The sequence below is a fragment of the Sardina pilchardus genome, chromosome 2 (genome assembly GCF_963854185.1).
Source record: "Sardina pilchardus chromosome 2, fSarPil1.1, whole genome shotgun sequence".
Taxonomy (NCBI): Eukaryota; Metazoa; Chordata; class Actinopteri; order Clupeiformes; family Clupeidae; genus Sardina; species Sardina pilchardus.
The window spans coordinates 38,847,396-38,866,622 of NC_084995.1; the positions used below are offsets into that span (position 1 = coordinate 38,847,396).

General features: G+C 46.3%; 1 protein-coding gene across 1 annotated transcript in view; it reads left to right on the forward strand.

Moving 5' to 3' along the window:
• The window catches only part of LOC134073749 (tensin-3-like), a 43,891-nt gene extending 28,603 nt beyond the window's left edge, over nucleotides 1-15,288 (forward strand). Inside the window, exons 14-27 of the mRNA XM_062530350.1 lie at nucleotides 2,653-2,807; nucleotides 3,430-3,562; nucleotides 3,873-3,956; nucleotides 6,870-6,996; nucleotides 7,339-7,892; nucleotides 8,573-8,659; nucleotides 8,846-8,977; nucleotides 10,537-10,632; nucleotides 11,004-11,081; nucleotides 11,577-11,654; nucleotides 11,989-12,157; nucleotides 12,478-12,546; nucleotides 13,166-13,195; nucleotides 13,397-15,288. Of these exons, the coding sequence (XP_062386334.1) occupies nucleotides 2,653-2,807; nucleotides 3,430-3,562; nucleotides 3,873-3,956; nucleotides 6,870-6,996; nucleotides 7,339-7,892; nucleotides 8,573-8,659; nucleotides 8,846-8,977; nucleotides 10,537-10,632; nucleotides 11,004-11,081; nucleotides 11,577-11,654; nucleotides 11,989-12,157; nucleotides 12,478-12,546; nucleotides 13,166-13,195; nucleotides 13,397-13,538 (1,934 nt within the window). The 3' untranslated portion in view covers nucleotides 13,539-15,288. The remainder of the gene's footprint in view (nucleotides 1-2,652; nucleotides 2,808-3,429; nucleotides 3,563-3,872; nucleotides 3,957-6,869; nucleotides 6,997-7,338; nucleotides 7,893-8,572; nucleotides 8,660-8,845; nucleotides 8,978-10,536; nucleotides 10,633-11,003; nucleotides 11,082-11,576; nucleotides 11,655-11,988; nucleotides 12,158-12,477; nucleotides 12,547-13,165; nucleotides 13,196-13,396) is intronic.
• Nucleotides 15,289-19,227: the final 3,939 nt, after the last annotated feature.

Sequence of the window (19,227 nt, forward strand, 5' to 3'; positions counted from 1 at the left end):
AGGCACTGTTGATAGGTTTCCACAGAACTATCAGACAGTCATTGTTGAATTGTTAAAGTACGCATTTATTGGGCGTGTGGATGGTTGGTATATCGAGAGAGGACGAGGGACGGAGAGGGAGATAAAGAGAGAGAAAGGGAGAGAATGAAAGAGAGAGAGAGAGAGAGGGGGGGGAGAGAGAGACAGCAATTGAAAGGTTAAGTCACTCCCACCTCTTGTACGTGAGCTGTGAGTGTTGCAGGTAGCTCTGTGGAATTTTTGTGGGTAGGAACAAGTGTGCCCCGAGGCGCTGCATTCTCCATCTGTCTACAGACAAACCTGCCCCTCAGAGTCTGCAAACACACACACACACACACACACACACACACACACACACACACACACACACACACACACACACTCACCTTAGGACTGCTGCAGGTCTAACACTAAGAGAGCTGTTTGTGCTAGATGTGGAATGTGTATCATGGTAGGGATCTCATGGTTGAGAAAACTAGTAATGTTCCTAATGCAGCGAGTGAGGCTCGTATTGTAACGGTGACCCTGAGCCAGCGGTTCACTTTTGGATGATAATTACTGAGTGCATCACCTGCTCGGTTAATCAACTCTGAGACACTGAGATCACAGAGAATTGGTGTCGTGAGTCACTGTGGTTCATTCACCTTGAGGTCAGTGACTCTTTCATCCGACTCACGGAGGTATTATATAAACCTGAAGAAAGGAGAGGAGGAAGTTCTGGTTCCCATTCATGAATCATGAATCAAGTGGCCGATGCTATGCTAGGCTAGTTCACAAATTGGGTGAATTTCAGCCAATGTGGGTAGACGTGAGCACGTGAGGGATGCCATTTTTAAAGAGGGTGGATGCTGACTAGCTGAAGCTAGCCCTCCAAAATCTAACCCCTTTGATCAGACCTGGCCATGATCAGAAAGGTTTACTGAATGAGAATATTGAGGCTTGTTTGAACTCCACTAAACATATGTTTTGATAAAGTGCTAGATGCCTTAAACATGCTACTGTATTTCGTCTCTTATCCCACAACACAGCTTCTGAGCTTCTGTAAAGGGAACAGCCAAGGTAGATTCCATCAGACTACTTGCATGTGTAGGAAGAAGCCCAATTAGCCCTGATAATGGCTGATCTGAAGTATGTTGATGCAGTAAATGGCCAATAGAAAACCCGATGGGGTTTCATTTGCGATCCTGTAAGTAGGCCCTCTTGAGTTATTCATAATATGGTCCTGATTAGCAGATATCTCTGTTCTCCTTTCTGCATATAGATATTTGCATGGGCTGATTGGTTGACTCACTTGATTCGTGACTTGACTTGACTTGACTCGTGCCGAGAGATCGTATATCACACTGTAGGTAGGGGAAGTGTTGAAAAAGTGTGTGTGTGTGTGTGGGAGAGAGAGAGAGAGAGTCAGCTATTGCCTTGACTTTATAAGCACTCGACCTTGTCCAAGTTCATACTGGTAGACCGAGCGGGAAACAGCTGGACTGGTGCTGTCCATATGGCGAGCAGCTGTTTCCGAGGCTGACTGTCACACATGGACATTCACACCTAATTAACCCGATTCATTGGAGCCCCTCACTCCTTCATCATGCGCCTCTCACGTCTGAACGCTGTGGAATCCCACAGACGCCTGCTCTTGTGACATGAGCCTGTGCACAGTGCCTTTTCTCATCCCTGGCCCTTGAACGACTTCTGAAATGGGTTTCAACACGGCGCTGTCCTTTCAGTAACAGAAAGAGAGCTTTTCGTGATGACACCGGTGATGAGATATCCTGTTCGTGATGGGGGTGGGTTTGGGTTTGTAGTGATTTCGACTTAGCTCTGAGTTCACGCTGAGAGTGTGTTTGGGATGTCCAGGGCGTGCCAGTGGAGCGATGTGAGGAGAGCCCTGTCAGTCCTGACATTTAGTCTCCTGAGTTAGCTACTCTCTGCCATGGTTACAAGCTGCATTTCCTCAGTGCTCTGTCTGTGATGCTTTCTCTCTCTTTCTTAGGCCATGTCCACACGATCCAAAACGATCTTTCCCCCCCCTCCGTTTTCACTGGCATCGTTTCAATCTTCTACCTCTCTCACAGACACAGACACACACAAAAACACACACGCACACACACACACACACACACACAATAGCCTGAATAGTTGTCTATCTCATCATCCTTTGCATTAGCACCTTTCTACATTAGCATTCCTCTGGCTGGAGGGGAGGGGCCTAAATTAGCACCTTGGTGCCAAGTCAGTCTTTAGCCAGGGCGCAGACGGCAACACACACACACACACACACACACACACACACACAAACACAAACAAACAAACATGCTTTCCTTCACACACACCACATTCTTGTACAGGGAGAGGCTCAGACACTGTAGTTATTTACTTAGAGTAATGTTAGGGGTTTATCTCAACAGGTGATTCCAGATACTGTTTTTCTATGAGTTATCCATGCCTGGAAGCAGCAGCAGGCCTTTATTGGGAAATGTACATTGTTTTCTCATGAAACATTTCCTGTCTCTGCGTGTGTGCTCTCTGTATGTATGTGGTGTGTGTATGTGTGTGCGTACGTGCGTGTGTGTGTGTGGGTGTGTGTGTGTGTGTGCGTGCGTGTGTGTGTGTGTGTGTGTGTGTGTGTGTACACAGCTGTCGGCCCCGGTGATGTGCGTCCGGAAGGTGGACGCAGTCTCAGCAGGCAGGCCAGTGATGTCCCGGACCACCCAGGCCAGCAGCCGTGGGGACTGAGGGAGGAGTTCGGGGAGCGGGCCACATACCCCTCCTCATGTGCGCCGCACACACAGGTACACACACATACACAAACACACACACACACACACACACAACAGCAACACACAACAACACACACACACACACACACACACACACACACACACACAACAGCAACACACAACAACAACACACACACACACACACACACACACACACACACATAACAACACACACACACACACTCTCTCTCTCTGACTCTCCACCTATCTATGGATATACAGTACAGTACACTCAGGTACGGGCCTGCAGCCACACATTCATTACTGATCATTACACTGATAGTAAGGCTTGACTGCAATGTTACAACAGCAGTCACATAAACACACACGTTTCCAAAAACATTTTGATATCAGCAGCTTCAGGAACCCAGTTGTAATAGCTACCAGCCTCTTTTATAAACCTGTGTAAGCAGTTTCTTGAGTTGAAGTTGCTTGCTGAATGACTTTATCTGTGATTTGTAGCTTGAGGAATGCTGGGTTATCATTCTCTGATTGGCATCGTTTAATCTGATTATTCACACAAAAATTATACAAATATGCAGCATAAAGTTTATGGAACACTACAAATTGGTCATAATGTGGTTTCATTTGCCCCTTCTCTCTCTCTCTCTCTCTCTGTGTGTGTGTGTTCCAGCATGGTGGAATTTACAGGGCTGAAAGTCTGGACTACAGAAGTCAGAGTGTGGAGCTGGACAGTGGTGTGGAAGCTGGCAGCGACATGGTCCCCCCCACCCCCTCCTTCCCCATCTCCCCTCCCACACCTTACGGTAATACACACACACACACACACACACACACACACAGTTTAACCTTTACCATAAAGTGTGACACATCTACTCCCACAGCATTGTCAGCGTCACAGTCAACTTACTGAATAGAAATACAAAACCATGGCTCACCTTCCTACACGCTCAAATACATGTACAGACACAATACCCATGTACTCATATGTCAAATTCCAGGATCACACCAGGCACACACACACATACACACACACACACACACACACACACACACACACAGTATGAGAGATCTCCAAACACTTGACGCTGATATTCCTTCTTGTTCTCTTCCCAGTGAAAAACATATCAGACTTCCTGCATCTCAGGCAAACTCCATCCCCCAGCATGCAAATGTATGGAGCCTACAGGCCAGATCTTGGTAAGCTTGTCACCATTACTCCTATTTTCAGGCAGTTCTCCTCTAAGAGTCCATGTGTGAAGGAACCTCTTCATCCTTTGCCACTTAGATCCAGGGGAACCTATAGCAGTCAGTGAATCTGAATTCAGTGAATGTTTGAATCGATGGCCTTTTTTCTTTAGGTGAGGACGTGCCATGTGTTTGTATGTGTGGGTTTGTGGAGTTGTTCAGCTTAGGGAAGAGCACAGGTGATAACAGCAGCGTTTGCGTTTGAGTCATCTGGTGTGTGTTTGTGTTTTTGCCCGCCGTTTGGTTCCCTGCCCACAGGCTATGTGTGGAATGTGCCTGGAATGTGTCCCAGGACGTGTGTGTTTTGCATGGTTCCGATTACACCCTGTTTTCGACCGGGCCTGCGTGTTTTTTTTTTTTTTTTTTTTTGTAACTGAAAGCCTGGCTAATTGAGAGTCCTGTGATATTTCTGCTTCATTGACAGACGTATTCGGTCAGATCGGTTAAAGTCTGTTTTTAATTTAAAAGCCTCCGCAAGGTTGGCATTGAAACGGAATGCCACGGACATCTGGCGTCCACCGAAAATAATCGCGGATCCCTGCTGGGTGTCTTTACCGCTGGATGCCTTTAACAGGGTTCATACGTTTTTAGAAAACCTGGAAAAGTTTGTTTTCCACCACTCCTCACTATGGCCAGGCTTCAACAAGTCCTTGATGATGAGACCGTTTAGGAGTCACCAGTGCACAGGCATGAAGCTTAGATAGAGAAACCACAGATGGTCAGTGGTTCAGACCAGTGTCTTACCCCCTCCCCCCCCCACCAACCCCCACAAGAATGACCCAGCAATTTAACTTCTGCTTCTAAAGACAGCTCAAATAAGAACTTTCGAGTTTCTATTTTTATGGACAATAAATGTCACAATAAGTGTCTTGTTAAATCCTCTGCTTTGTTCCAATTAAACAAAGATCTGCCGTGTACACGTAGATCTATATTTTGCAATCGTTACATCCATTTTCCTCCCGCATCGATCAGATGTTACTGTAAAAGTACAACTGGCATGGGTAACTCAAATTGACGGACTAACATTTGGCAGTGACAAATGTCGTAGTTAGCAACTCTGCTTTTTGGGAAACACAAGAATGGGACAATGTGAGCCAAAATAGCACGCCTATATTTATTTCGGTTGCACATGCAAGGGCTGGGAAGAGGTGGGGAGGGGAGGCTGAGATCAGCAGAGATCTGCTCCCTATCTGATATGCCTCCTAAGGCCAAGAGAACAATTTGCTCTGTCCTGCCGCGGAGATAAGGCCCGGGCCGCCGAAGACGAATGGACGTATTAAAATGCCAGGGCTTTTGTGAAGGGAAGGGTCAACATATGTGCTCCGTTGACCCCTGGCTAAAGCCACTGATTGGAGGAAGCAGATTGCGGGGGGACATTTGAACAATGGCTGAGTGGTCAGTGAAAAGACGTGGGGACTATCACAACTGTTCATATATGTAGGAGTCCCCTTCACTCACTCTCACACAGCCAGGCCCTCACGCTTTTGTGTTTCACACCGGCTCTCCGTTTATGGCCGAGCTCTTTTTGTGACCATTATGTAGAAAAGGGCCCTCACCAACTGCTCATTTTCTCAACAGGGATGTGAGGGAATTCTGGCTACATCTGATATGTGCTCTAGTCTTGTTGTTTGGTCTGTTTTATATGAACCCTTTTTAACTCTTGACTTTGATCTGTTATTATCAAGATCAAGGATGACGCAATACCATTGCAGGCTGTGGCGTGTTTTTTTTCTTTCTATTTTGCATTGTTTACTATGAGTAGTTATGGGGATTAAGGGTATTCCCAGTTTTGTGTGGACTCCCAAAAGAAAGTGAGTGTTTTGTCACAGTTGAGTGACAGTGTCCTACTTGCAGTGATACTTCCTGTCGTGACCCATATTCCGGTGTTTGTCCGTGCCTGACCCTTTGGTCTGTTGTCATGGCGGCCGTGAGAGTAACTCTTAGGCGCTGCGCTGGAAACACAGAGGCTCCATTGAAGCGTTTCTGGGACAACGGACACAGGCGCAGGGTCCCGGGATTTCACTCTCGCGCCCGCGTTCGGAATGAGAGACAAGCAAATACAGACAGAGACACACGAGAGGCCCCTGTCCTTACACACACACACACACACACACACACACACACACACACATTCACAGAAGCGCATGTGTGCACACATGGACAACTGCACACAAGCGCAGGCCGCACAAGACCCCTGACTCGGTGGTGAACCCGCGGAGCCGGTGAATGATGAGTGAGTGGCTGTCGCTCTGCTGGTCGGCGCTACCTGTGGGAAATGCCAGGCGGGAGATTGATGGAATAAAAGCTCTCTCTTAATTAGCCCCGGAGCCCTTTTCTCAGTGCCTCGCTCCCTCTCTCTCTCTCTCTCTTTGCCCACCGCCCGAGCTCATTCTACCAAGACCTTCGCATTGGAGGAGGAGGAGGAGGAGGAGAAGGAGGAAGAGGGGTGGGTGGAGGTGCAGGGCTGCGGAGGAAGACGCTGTTTAGTCAGCAGACCGGTGTGCAGTGCTCCCTGGCCAGGGCCCACAGGGAGGGGCGTCCTGACGGGACTTGCTGCTAGCGCCTGACGTAGGCTACATTCAGCACATGTGCCAACGCTGTTGGACTGGCTGTCCTCTCACTAGTTACGTGCGGATCAAGAGTTTGTTGGGACGGTAGCCATATCTGGGATTTGTTGTTGTTGTGGTTTTTGTTTGTGCTTTCCAAGGCTGAGCCTTTAAACAAAATGGCTGATTATCACAGATCTGTTGCCGAGAGGAATAAATGTCACAGAAAGGCAGCTAAAACATGAACGTGATCTCTGCCTGTGTGTGTCTGAGGGTGCGGGGACACTGTGGCCTCATGTTTGGGTTTGCTCGTCCACAGACTCCAGGGTGTACACAGACATCATGGGTCACTCCTCAGAGCCGGGCCTGCCTGACCACTCCCCCGCCTGCCACCACACCTTTGGGCGCTCCGCAACCCTCGGAGGAACTCTGACCCGAACAGACAGGTATGTGACTTTTGAGCTTCATGCCACAGTTAATGTGTGTGTGTGTGGGTGGGTGTGTCTGTTTTTAGTGACAGTCTCTGGGAGTTTAAAGCAACATTTATGAGTGGCTTTAAACTCATAAATGGATGCTCACGAGGAGGTTATGTTTTGACTGACACAGGCCTGATCTACATGGAGATCTTCGCCATGTGCAATATCTATATTCAAGTTCAATTCTCTTTCAATTTGATTAACTAACAACAGACCTGGTCACAGAGTGGCCTTTGCTAGCATCAGCAGCACTGTTGTGGGTGGTGAGTTTGTGTGTGCTCCCTTAACCCTCTCCTCTGATCTCCTGTCCAGCCTGGTCCAGTCTCCGTGGCAGGAGAGCCCGCTGCTGTGCCGCCAGGCCTCCCTGCCCCCCCAGCGCTCCGGCGCCTCCGACTTCGGCCACCACCAGTCGTCGCCGCCGGGCCACCACCCTCACCCGGCGCCCAACGCCCACAGCTCGCCCCGGGGCAGCCAGCGCAGCCGCGCCGCCCGCTACGCCTCCTGCCGGAGCCCCGCGCGCAGCTTCGACGAGCACGACGGCGGCCTGGCCACGCCCTCCGACCTGGGCCCCGCCGCCAGGGGCCTCCTGGTGGAGGCCACGCAGGGCCTGAGCGCGCAGCAGCTGCACCAGCAGGCCCACGCGCCCGGTGTGGCGCCGCTCCACCACCAGCCCCTGCACCACCAGCCCCCGCTGCTGCCCGAGAAGAGGAGGGCGTCGGACGGGGAGCACTCGCTGGGCTCGGCCTCGCCGGCGCTCAGCGGCTTCTCCAGCCCCCACAGCGGCAGCTCGCTCAGCATCCCCTTCCCCAGCGTGCTGCCCGAGATACAGGCCCGCGGCACGCCGGGCACCTCCTCACCTCTACCTGGTACACAGCCACGCACCCTCACCTGCACTTCCTTTATTCGTTTAGATTAGATTAGGTTAGGTTAGATTAGATTCAACTTCATTATCATTGTACAGAGTAGAAGTACAAAGTTAGCGAAATGCATTCGTAGGAATGACAACAAAATGACAACAAAATGAATTTATTCAGATAGGACTGTGAAGCAAGTGGTGAAGATAAGTTATGGTAGGATCGGGAGATGTTCACAGGATTCAAATGTGGTTGCCACTTGTCACCACAGCTCTCCCATTAATTGTGTTTTTGAATTGAATTTTAGTTTTGCACCAAAACCATTTGTCATAGCAGTGATGTGCAGTGTGAGTAAATTGATGATCAAGGTTAGAACACTGAGAGATAAGTGAACTGCACGAGTTTACTTTCGGTTTTGAGTTGCAGTTTCAGTTTTCATCACATGGACATAGAGAGACACGCGTGATGTGCTCTGATATTGCCTCAGCTCCAGAGGCCAGCTTGCTTACGGGATCCTGCTATGGTGTCATAGCACTGCATACAGGCATAGGACCCCTTTGTAGTGGTATTTTGTTGGAGCCACATGTGGATGAGATTAAGATTAACACATGTGTATGAAATTAGGATTGTGGCTGTAGGTGCGTGGCTGTGCAATGCTGTGGTGATGATGAAATCTCTTTGACTGCTTTCAGATGTGCTGGCAAGCAAACAAGTGACTGTGAAGTTTGTTCAGGATACATCCAAATTCTGGTACAAGCCTGACATCGCGCGGGACCAAGGTGAGGCACTGGTCTTCTCACTTGCGCTGGGACTTTCTGTGCAGAGCAAAATAGCACCGAAGCTAAAGCTGAAAGCAGTGTTTATCTACAGCCAGAGAACCGGGTGGGGGGGGGGGGCATTTGAACTCATTCAGACACAATGCTCGAACGGAACTAATCTGCTTATCTTTGTCGCCCAATGTCCAGCCATCGCTGTCCTGAAGGACAAAGAGCCGGGCTCTTTCATCGTGCGGGACAGCCACTCCTTCCGAGGAGCGTACGGATTGGCCATGAAGGTGGCCACACCCCCGCCGTCAGTCCTACAGCAGAGTAAGAAAGGTAGGCGTGGGCGGCACAGGGGTCAGGGATGGGCTTTTGGGAAGAGGGTTACACACACACCCACCCACACACACACACACAGGCGTACAGTGGGTGACATTTTCCAGAACCTTCTCTAGTCATAATGGGACTAGCCAGGGGAGCAAACTTACAGTATCTGGGGAATTGTTGAAGTGGCATGAAAGCCTTCTAACGTTACACGGGACCCCTCTCATGAACCCAAGGCCAGAAGTGGAATGTGATAGGTGAACCCACCGTACACCCAGTCGCTCAGCCCATCCTATCACCACCGCCCATGACGCCAGTACCCCCACCACCAACCCCCCACCCCCCTTTCCCTTGTTGTTTTCAGGCCGAGGGCAGATACGGTACGCGGTCCCGCGGCCAGGCTTTGGAAGTCTTTGTGGGTTTCACAATGCTGCTCACCTAGCTTCAATCACACTGCCTGAGTCAGTCAGATAACATTACGCGTTTGCAAGATGGTGACGGCGCCATGACAAAAAGGGGTCTTGAAATGATGAACGGCAACAAGCGGGGAGGAGGATTCAATTAAGTTTTTAGCTCATAAATCTGACTTTGCTGAAGTTCAACTTTGTCATTGAAGAGTGGTCTTTATTTATGACATATAGTATAACATGACCCATCTGTTAAGATTGTGTCAGAAGTAACCTGGAGACATATCATAATATAATATTATATAACATACCATAATATGTACAGTATATAATAATATTGAACTGAATTGTCTTTCTGAATACACTCATATATACAATAAAAACATATTTGGGTGAAATGTAGTTTTAATATGCAAAAGCAATGTTATTATCATAAATACATTTACTATGTTTTAAGATCATTCACTTTAAAAAAAAGAAAGACATGCATTGGAGTTAGCACACATTGCCCTGGAGGCTGAAAGGCCTGCTCGTGGTGATAACAACAGATCGGTTTCCTCTTCTCTCTCTCCCTTTCGGCCGGGTTAGAGGGGAGCGGGAGGGAGCATTGGGTGCCCATTGTGTGCCCCCGCCGATCTGGGTGCCCATTGTGTGGCACTGCCGATCTGGGTGCCCATTGTGTGGCACTGGCACTGCCGATCTGCTCTGCCTATAATGACCTGTCCAGTTCAGAGCTCACAGGCCCTTTGTTGAGACGGGCCCCTCAAGCAGCAGCACACAGGCTCCATGTCCTCTGAGTGCGTGCCCCACACACAGCTCACGCCCTACACACCTGAAACTCTATCGCTGGCCTTTTGTCTGTGTGTGTGTGTGTGTGTGTGGGGGGGGGGGGAGGGGGGGGGGGGTTGTTTTTGGGGGGGATGACTTTTTGAGAACATTCCAAGGAAATCTTGAGCCTTTCAGAAGACCCTTTGCCAAGTAGCACATTGTTTATCTCTGCTTTGTAATTTTCATGTGTTTCAAATCCATTCAGGCGTAAAGTTCAGATTCCTGTTGGGGATTTTTTTCACTGTTTGAATGACACAAGCTAACTGAGTGTTGACATAAAAATATAGATGTATGTGTTGACTCTCTCCCTCCCTCTCTCCCTCCTACCTCTCTCAGGAGGAGATCTGTCCAACGAGCTGGTTCGTCACTTCCTCATTGAGTGCACCCAGAAAGGCGTGCGGCTGAAGGGCTGTCCCAATGAGCCCTACTTCGGTAAGTTCTCCCCCCTGATACTCTCCACTGCCTGAAGTTGGACTGAAATGAGGATATTTAGCCACAGCCACGGTTTGGCTAACACCTATCTTAGCACATGTTTTCTGAGGTCTCTGTGGTGGCATTACTAAAGAGAGCCCCCTTGTGGTCTGCTAGTGTCACTGTCACACTGTGACCATAGACATATACAAGCTTATATACAGTCAATGAGACCCCATGGAGGGCAGACATCGAACTGTTTTGCCATATGGTTTGTAATGGCATACTCCAGGATAAAAGGTTTCCTGATATGGATTTTTAGGTAGTCGAGGATATATAGTCGTGTTGTGAGCGCACAAGTGAACCACATGTGTGACCTGTGTGTCCTTCAGGCAGTCTGACTGCGCTGGTGTGCCAGCACTCCATCACGCCGCTGGCGCTGCCCTGCAAGCTCATCATCCCGGACAGAGGTGAGAGGTCAAGCCCATTAGCGCTGCTCGATGGCAGACACACGTGATTAAGGGGGCACAAATAAACAGCCCCCGAGTCCCAAAGGAACCATGGCTCCGAGACCAGAGCACACAGTCAATCTCTGGGCTTTCAGTAACAAGAGAAAGAGTTTTGTTTAGTGCATAGATTATACAGGTTGATTTTGTTTACATTTATGTTAGTGTTTTATAGTAAGTAGATAAACATGCATACAAATAGTTATAGAATTATTCATATTTTATTTCACTAATGTTAAAAGAATGTATCACTATATTGTATTGTATCACTATAAACAAACATCCCTTGAAGAGAGTAAAGAGCTGGAAACTGAAACGAAAATATTGCATGTACTTCAAAATATGTAATATAAGCCACCAACGCATCCATGAAGCATATTTATCTCCATGGTGTTTTTTTGTAACTTGTTGAACAGTCTGATGTGACTCTTGCTCTCGATCCTTCTCCACCCCATGCAGACCCCCTGGAGGACGTAGTGGAGACCACAACCCAGTCCATCACCAACTCCGCCACAGAGCTCCTCAAGCAAGGGGCAGGTAGGTGTCCCCTTACGCCCCCCTTCCCTCTCTCTCTCTGGACTCTTGGTCCAGCAACACTCATGACTTATGGCCTGTACAGACTACACAACTTTTTTGTCTTTCACGATTATCTTTTACGATTGACCATGTCAGATGGTCAGATGTCACGACACAATCGTGGCAAAATCGGGCTGAAATCGTGTAGTCTGCACAGGCCATTACTGCTGTTTCTTGAGTCAGTGGTACGCAAAGTGAAAAGAACTGAGTGTGTGTGCGTCCTGTGTCAGCGTGTCAGTGTTTGTGTCTGTCGTGCCGGTGATCAAGGGTGTTTTGTTTGTGGTGTGGTCCCCAGCGTGTAACGTGTGGTTCCTGGGCTCGGTGGAGATGGAGTCCCTGACGGGCACGCAGGCGGTGCAGAAGGCCACGGGCGAAGTGCTCAGCATGAGCCCGCTGCCAACCTCCACCGTGGTGCACTTCAAAGTCTCCTCCCAGGGCATCACACTCACTGACAATCAGAGGAAGTGAGTCACGGAAAACATCCACTCGCACACACACACACACACACACACACACACACACACACACACCAGCATTTCTGCTAGAATAAAGTTGTGCTGATCTTCATTCCCCCATACACACACACACACACATACACACACACAGAGGAGCTAAGAGAGACCAAAATGTGGATTTTCGTGGCATTTAGAGACATTAGTTCTCAGACTCAAATGCATATGTAGATGCAGATACAGATGTAAATAGACCTACAGCATTATATTTTCCACAGATTTGATATACTTTGACAAATGTTCTAATGACTTCTACTCTCATCTGTTTTCAGACTGTTCTTTAGGAGACACTATGCCGTGAACACCGTGATATTCTGTGCTCTGGACCCCCAAGACAGAAAGTGAGTTCATGCCCACTGACTGCTCTCTCATGCTGTCCAATACAAATGAGTCTGTGGAGAAAAGAGGAAACACAATTGCTGCATGTTCTAAACTTATGTGACTGAGGCCAATATTCATGTGTAACAGTGTGTTCAAATGGATATTCTAAAACTGACTGTTCTTGTCCTTAATGATGATTGCATTTCATTCTGTATTACTGCAAATTGATACAAAAGTTAGTTGCTACATCTCGATGTTGCTTGGCAACCATTCTGATAGAGGGAATATATTTTATATAAGAAGACGGATTATCTATGAATGAAATGTTTGGGAAATCTGACCAGGTGTATTTGGTAGCCGTTATAGTAAAGCAATAAGCCTATGGAGTCTGTAGGGAACAGTAGGGTACAGTGATCTTAGAACAGCTCAGCTGTGGGGGGGTTAGGCACGACACACACACAACACCCCTTAGCTTTTCTAAAATCACTGTGACGTACGGTCTCTACGACCTCAGGGCTTATTGCTTAAACACAAAATACTGTCCCACTGTATGTGGTGATGGGAGTAAGTAAAAGTTCCACAGCCCAGTGCTGGCCTGAATGACCCCATCAGCTGACGAATGTTGCTCCTGCCTTTCAGGTGGAAAAGAGATGGCTGTGCTTCAGCGAGGTGAGTTCTCTAACCGTGATTTAGTATTTCACATTCACATAGCATCTGTGAGGAATGACCAACACATGATTAAATGCACTCCATGGAGTGAATATATTTATACTGTATGATGTTTTGATACAGTATCCATTTAGAATGTGTTTGAATTTATGTGAGGCATTACCATGACCACTTCTCCTGACCTCTACCTGTGTGTTGTAGGATATTTGGCTTCGTGGCCAGGAAGTCAGGAAGTGCCATGGACAACGTGTGCCACCTGTTCGCTGAGCACGACCCGGAGCAGCCAGCGAGCGCCATCGTCAACTTTGTGTCCAAGGTCATGATCGGCTCCCAGAAGAACTAGTGTGGTCACCCTAGTGCATATGAGAGGGGTGATCAGGGGCCGAAAGTGGTCATTTATACTTTCCCCTCGGAGATGACCGCCAGTGGCCATGCGTGGCCTATGAGCAGCATGCGAGAGTGGAGGCCAGTTGCCATAGTGATACAGTATGGGAGAGCTGTTTGTTTTGTATACAAGACTTTGATCTTGACAAAACAAGACACAAGCTGTACTTTAAAATTAGAGACCCATAATCATGTATGTATATTTATGTATTAGTATGTTATGAAATCCATATTTATTTTACTATCCAAACCATTTCCAAGTGTTGTTTTTTTTTCTCTAAGTCTGAAACTGTATGTACATGTGAATTAACTCTGACTATTTGAAGCTATATCAGGTAGCCGCCAGAAAACATAATGATACTATCAGAAACAGAGTGTAAATGACTGTATGCTGTGATATAAAAAACAGTCCATTCTAAAGAGTCAGTGAACTTTACAACTGAGATGCATACAGTATGTGCTGCTTTTGGGTGTAACTATATGAAGTAGCCTACTACTTCTACGTAGGCGTACAAGAGACATTTTACCAATTTCGTTGTGTATGGCTTCTTATCTCTGGGTACTCTTGAGGCGTCACTGACAGAATTTGCGGTCAACCAAAGTTGTTTCAAAAACAAAGTTAGTATTGTTCCAAAATGGGCTCCAATTTACAGCATGTATATGCTCAACTCCACAGTGAGCAAAGCTAGAGGTTAGCCTCCCCTTAATCTATGCAAAGGATGTAAATAAAAGCATTAAAATTGAGCTAAAACTGGCTAAATATATGCACATCTCTTTTATGATTTTAGTTTCTGTATTTTTGCCCAAGTATTTCTTGTTGAGAAGCTTTTGAGATGTGATTAAAGGACATGGATATCATAGCAATTTAACAACACAAGTCTATTTTTGTATGTCAACCCTGATATATGTATATGTATTTATGATTAGATGAAATTATATTGTCCATGAATACACCCAAACCATGATGTCACAGAATTAAGGATTCAAATGTTGAAGATTTAATCTTGACACCGGCAAGTTTTTGTAATGTGAGTTAATTCCCTTCGAGCATTTTATCTAATAATTTGCTAAAGTTATATGATGTCTTGTATTATTTTAATATCATACCTTACAAAGAGGCTGTGTTCAGAAGATGAAAATATTATGACCGTAGAGCCGGCATCATTTGCATCAGTTTAGTTTTATATATAGAATTGTCTAGAGGAGTATACAGCATGGTGATCAAAACGTCTTGTTCTGAAATGCTAGCAACATACATGTATCATGTATACTGATCAGATGCTTGAGTATTCCAAGCTGTTTATGGTGTTCTGTGTCATTATTCAGTGCTGTTTCACTGAGGGCATAATATGGCTGGTATGTTGCTGTAAAGTAAATGTGCTGAACAGACATTTGAAGACATTTGGACACTGAGCTTTTAGCAATTTGGTCTCAAACTATGTTTAAAAAAAATAATATTCTCATGAATGATATACTTATGACTTATGGGACCAGAGAGAAGTATGGCGTTGACTATGAATGCGTATATTCATGGCATTTGATATTTGTTAAGATTCTGTATTCTATGAACTTGCTCAGTTGCCAGAGGACACTGTATTGTATTTTCTATGTGTGTTTCTTGGTCTCCATGAACTGTGGCCAACCACTCGATATAAGTGGCATTATAAGATATGGATGTAAATAAATAAAAAGGGATGTCATAAGCATGATCTTTTCATGTTGTGTGGTCTTTATACAATTAGTTTTCAACTGCACCTGATTCAATGTGGTTCTGCAACACATTGTATTAATGCATTCATTCAGAAAATATATTTAAAAAATGTTGCTACAGCAACTTTATTGTATCAATAGGTTCATTTGGAAAGGTCCATTACCAAGTCTATCATTCATGCTTTAAAAAGAACCTTGAAATCCAAGTTATTTTGCCATGAAAAGGGGACGCTAGAAGCTCTGAAACCAGATGTGTTGGATATTAAATGGGTTTGAAATGAGAGGGTAAGAGAGGGAAGCTCTTGAATAAGTGAGGACATTTGAGAATTATAACCAGTTCGAATCAGTCTGTGTGCTGCACTGTGAAGAAGGAAATGACAGCTTAGTTTGAGATGGCGGTTGGGGATTAATTAAAGCCTACTGAACACAGCCATTTATACCCAGTAAGCCACAAAAATGTTGGCTCAATTCAGACGTTTCTTTCCAGAAATATGTTCTTCTCATGATCCACATGGAACTTATAGACTCAATATCAATGTTAGATTTTTAAACAGTATAGAATATAGTGCTGTTGTTTTATGGTGAATATGTAATATAGATTAGTTCTGTGTATTGTTTTATCACCAAATACTATTAAGATTATCATCTACACCTAACACTTCCTCAGACTGAGATGAATCTCAATTTGTATGGGCATATCATACTGTGTGTAACATTTATACTTCACACTATTTATGTTTTCCATAAACACAAATAGTAGTAGCTCCACATGCACACTATTGAAATGAGTGATTCAGTTTTCCATGATGAGTTCTGGTCTTGTTAATCCTACCAGCAGGTGGCAGTATTTGCACACAGAACATATGAAGGGAATCGGAACAGATGGGAGTGCTATGGAGTAGGCCTAGTGTGATGGGAACAGGGATATAAAAAGAGGACAGTGCTCCACCTGTGCACGTCACAAAGTTGACTTCAGGTAGCAGCTGATCTCCCTGGTTGAAGACATCTGCTAATTTACCATAAAGCACTATCCTACAGCGCTCTTCACATACCATTTGTGTTCCAACCAAAAGGTTCACTGCTACAGTATACTGTCATGATTATGGTCACTCTGTTTGTCTATATAAACATAAGTATGTTGTGTGTATATATACACACAAAACATACATATGCATACATACATACATACATACATACATAAAATACATTGAAGAATGCTCTCCCAGTCTTTGTCCCTCTCTTTACTCTTTCCTGTCTCTCTCTCTCTGTCTGTCTGTATCTCTCTCTCTGTCTCTGTCTCTCTCTCTTTCTCTCTCTCTCTCAGACAGGTGGTGAAAGTGAAGAATTCCCGGGGAGGGCCGGAAGGAAACCCAGGGCCAGGTGTGTGGTTGTAGGACACGGAGTCTCCTCGTGGTCCTCCCTCTTATTTAGCCTGGCCTGAACATCCGGAGAAAAGAGACAGGGGAAACTCCAGAAAGCCCCAGACAAAGCCGCTAAGCACCCAGGAATGTGGCAGATGAGGGGGAGTCTGAGCTTTGCAAATCCTGCTGACTCCAGGACACTCCAAGACTAATAAATGGTTGCCCAGTAGGCTGTACTATATGCCGCTGCGCTAAATCACAAAATGTGCTGTTTATTGTTTAAATTCTATTCTGGCTACACATTCAGCTGCACTGAAATATGTTGAGTTTGTATCATTACCTGGCCCTTTGCTGAGGCTTGTGGGCAATGGCGTGTGGACTGGAGCCCCTGCTGATATAGAGGTGCATCCAGCTCCATGAATAGGCTTTGTGCATCAGCAGCAACTGTGCAGTGAGAATATTGCCATTCATGGCACAAAGCGGGGAGCAGTCAAGCGTCCACGGTTTGAATAATGAGGGCATGATTGTGGCAATTACGTCACTCGTCAGCTGATCCCAATGTTTGGACCCCTACGTTCGTAGAGTTCACGTGCATGCGCTCACATGGATTCCTCTACAATGGAGCGAACGACACATATCCGGTCACGAGTGAAGATGTTCAATCCAGAAGAGACTCAGGTACTTGTGTTTGTGGTTTTGCATGAAATGAAATCCATGTAAAGTGCTGTGGAAAAGGACATGCTCTGAGGGAAGTCATTTCGACATGGAAGTCGCGTGTCTGAATGTGAACACAACACACCCCTGCATTCCACTGACCCACTTCAAATCTTGCTCAATGTTCATGTCTTGAAATTGAATTGAAAAATAACTTAAGGCCATGCATGTTAGAAGCCACATCAATACAATCTGGGCCCCTACTGTTAATGGAGGGATTTATGGTGAATGGATATCCTCACCGTTGTGATCCATCAATACGGCTGATTGCATTTTCCATTCATCCTTAATATAGCTGCATTCATCTTATCCTTTGTTCCCAAATTCCTTACAGGATCATAACATCTTTTACAATCCTTCCTCCTGCCATGACGGCCCCATTCCACTGCATGTGCAGCCCTATATGTCTACAGCGTTTCCGTGGAGATCCCGATCCTCATGGCGACAGCCTTTCTGGCATGCACCGGACAAAAACTACAGTTCCCCTTAAAAGCCCTGGTGCTATTGTGTGACTGCATAATGGGATGGAAATGAGGTCCTGTATCATGCCTCCTTCCCAAGGCAGTGGGGACACTGGTGTATGTGGAGTGGCCTCCACCCCACTCCCTGCCCCCTCCTCCACCCTCCCCCCTCCCCAGTCTTTCGAATAATTTCACAAGTTCAGATCAGGTCTTTTGCTCCATCAGCATTCATTACAGGAACCATGAGGGCCAACTGCGAGTCACAACAGTTCACCCCCCCCCCCCCTCCCCTCCCCTCCCCCAACATACACACACACACACACACACACACACACACACACACACACACACACACACACACAGTGCCCACCTCCTTGTGTATGTGCGGCGGAGGACGTTAGTGGACGCTAATTCGGTTTGACTGTTGCACATTCACCCACGGCAGGCTTTGTCTTGTCTCCTGAACAGTCCTGCAGGTTCACCCAAGGTCCTGCCAAAGGCCTATGCCAAAGGCTTCGCCACTGCAGTGTCAAGAGTAATGTTGCACAGCTGTGTCATGGCCATTAGCGCGCACAGAGCCTCACCCTATTCACAAACTTTAATTGGGGGAGCAGAAAATATCCCCTCTCTGCTTAATTTGGATAATTGCATAATGCCAAGCTTTGTTTGTGTTTATTCTCCACCGCCCAACACCCAGTTCCTGGACCAGGTCATTTTGGAGCTCCCTCTGTGTGTGTGTGTGTGTGTTTGTGTGTGTGTGGATTCTCACCATCAACTTTCAGTGTTGTCATTCTCGGACCTGTTGCTCATATCTGTCCTTCTTTCATCCGTTTGCAGATTGGAAGTGGACCTCCGTCTCGTAAGTGTTGGGAACGCTTTGGGAAATACAACCTGTGGCTGGGATTTGGTAATGCAGTGAGTGAAATTATACATTATTACAACATTGTGCTGATGTCTTGAGCAACACGTCTCCCAGAGCCAAATGAGCATTTCATCGCCATTCAGCAATTCCATTCCAGTCTACCCCTACAACAACTCCTCATACTGTACTGAAATACTGTAGATTAAAACAACAAACTCATGCGAAACCCATTTAAAGGTTTTTTTTGGGGAAAAGGAATGTACGTTACATGAAAGTATTTGAAGATTCAATTCTCGGTATGGGAGCAATGTGTGCACAAGACAACAGATCCAACAGGAGCCATGGCCTCGAAAAGGTATGTTGCTTTGACATTGAGAAAGAGCTCCTTCATTCCTTACATTCTCTTGATAACAAATACTGTGCATTCAAGGTCTTGAAATGATGAGCCTGGATCCACATGAATGGCATACATACAGTATGTAGGCCAGAGAGAATGACATTCAGACATCAGAACTCGAGACACCACATGCAACTGAACAG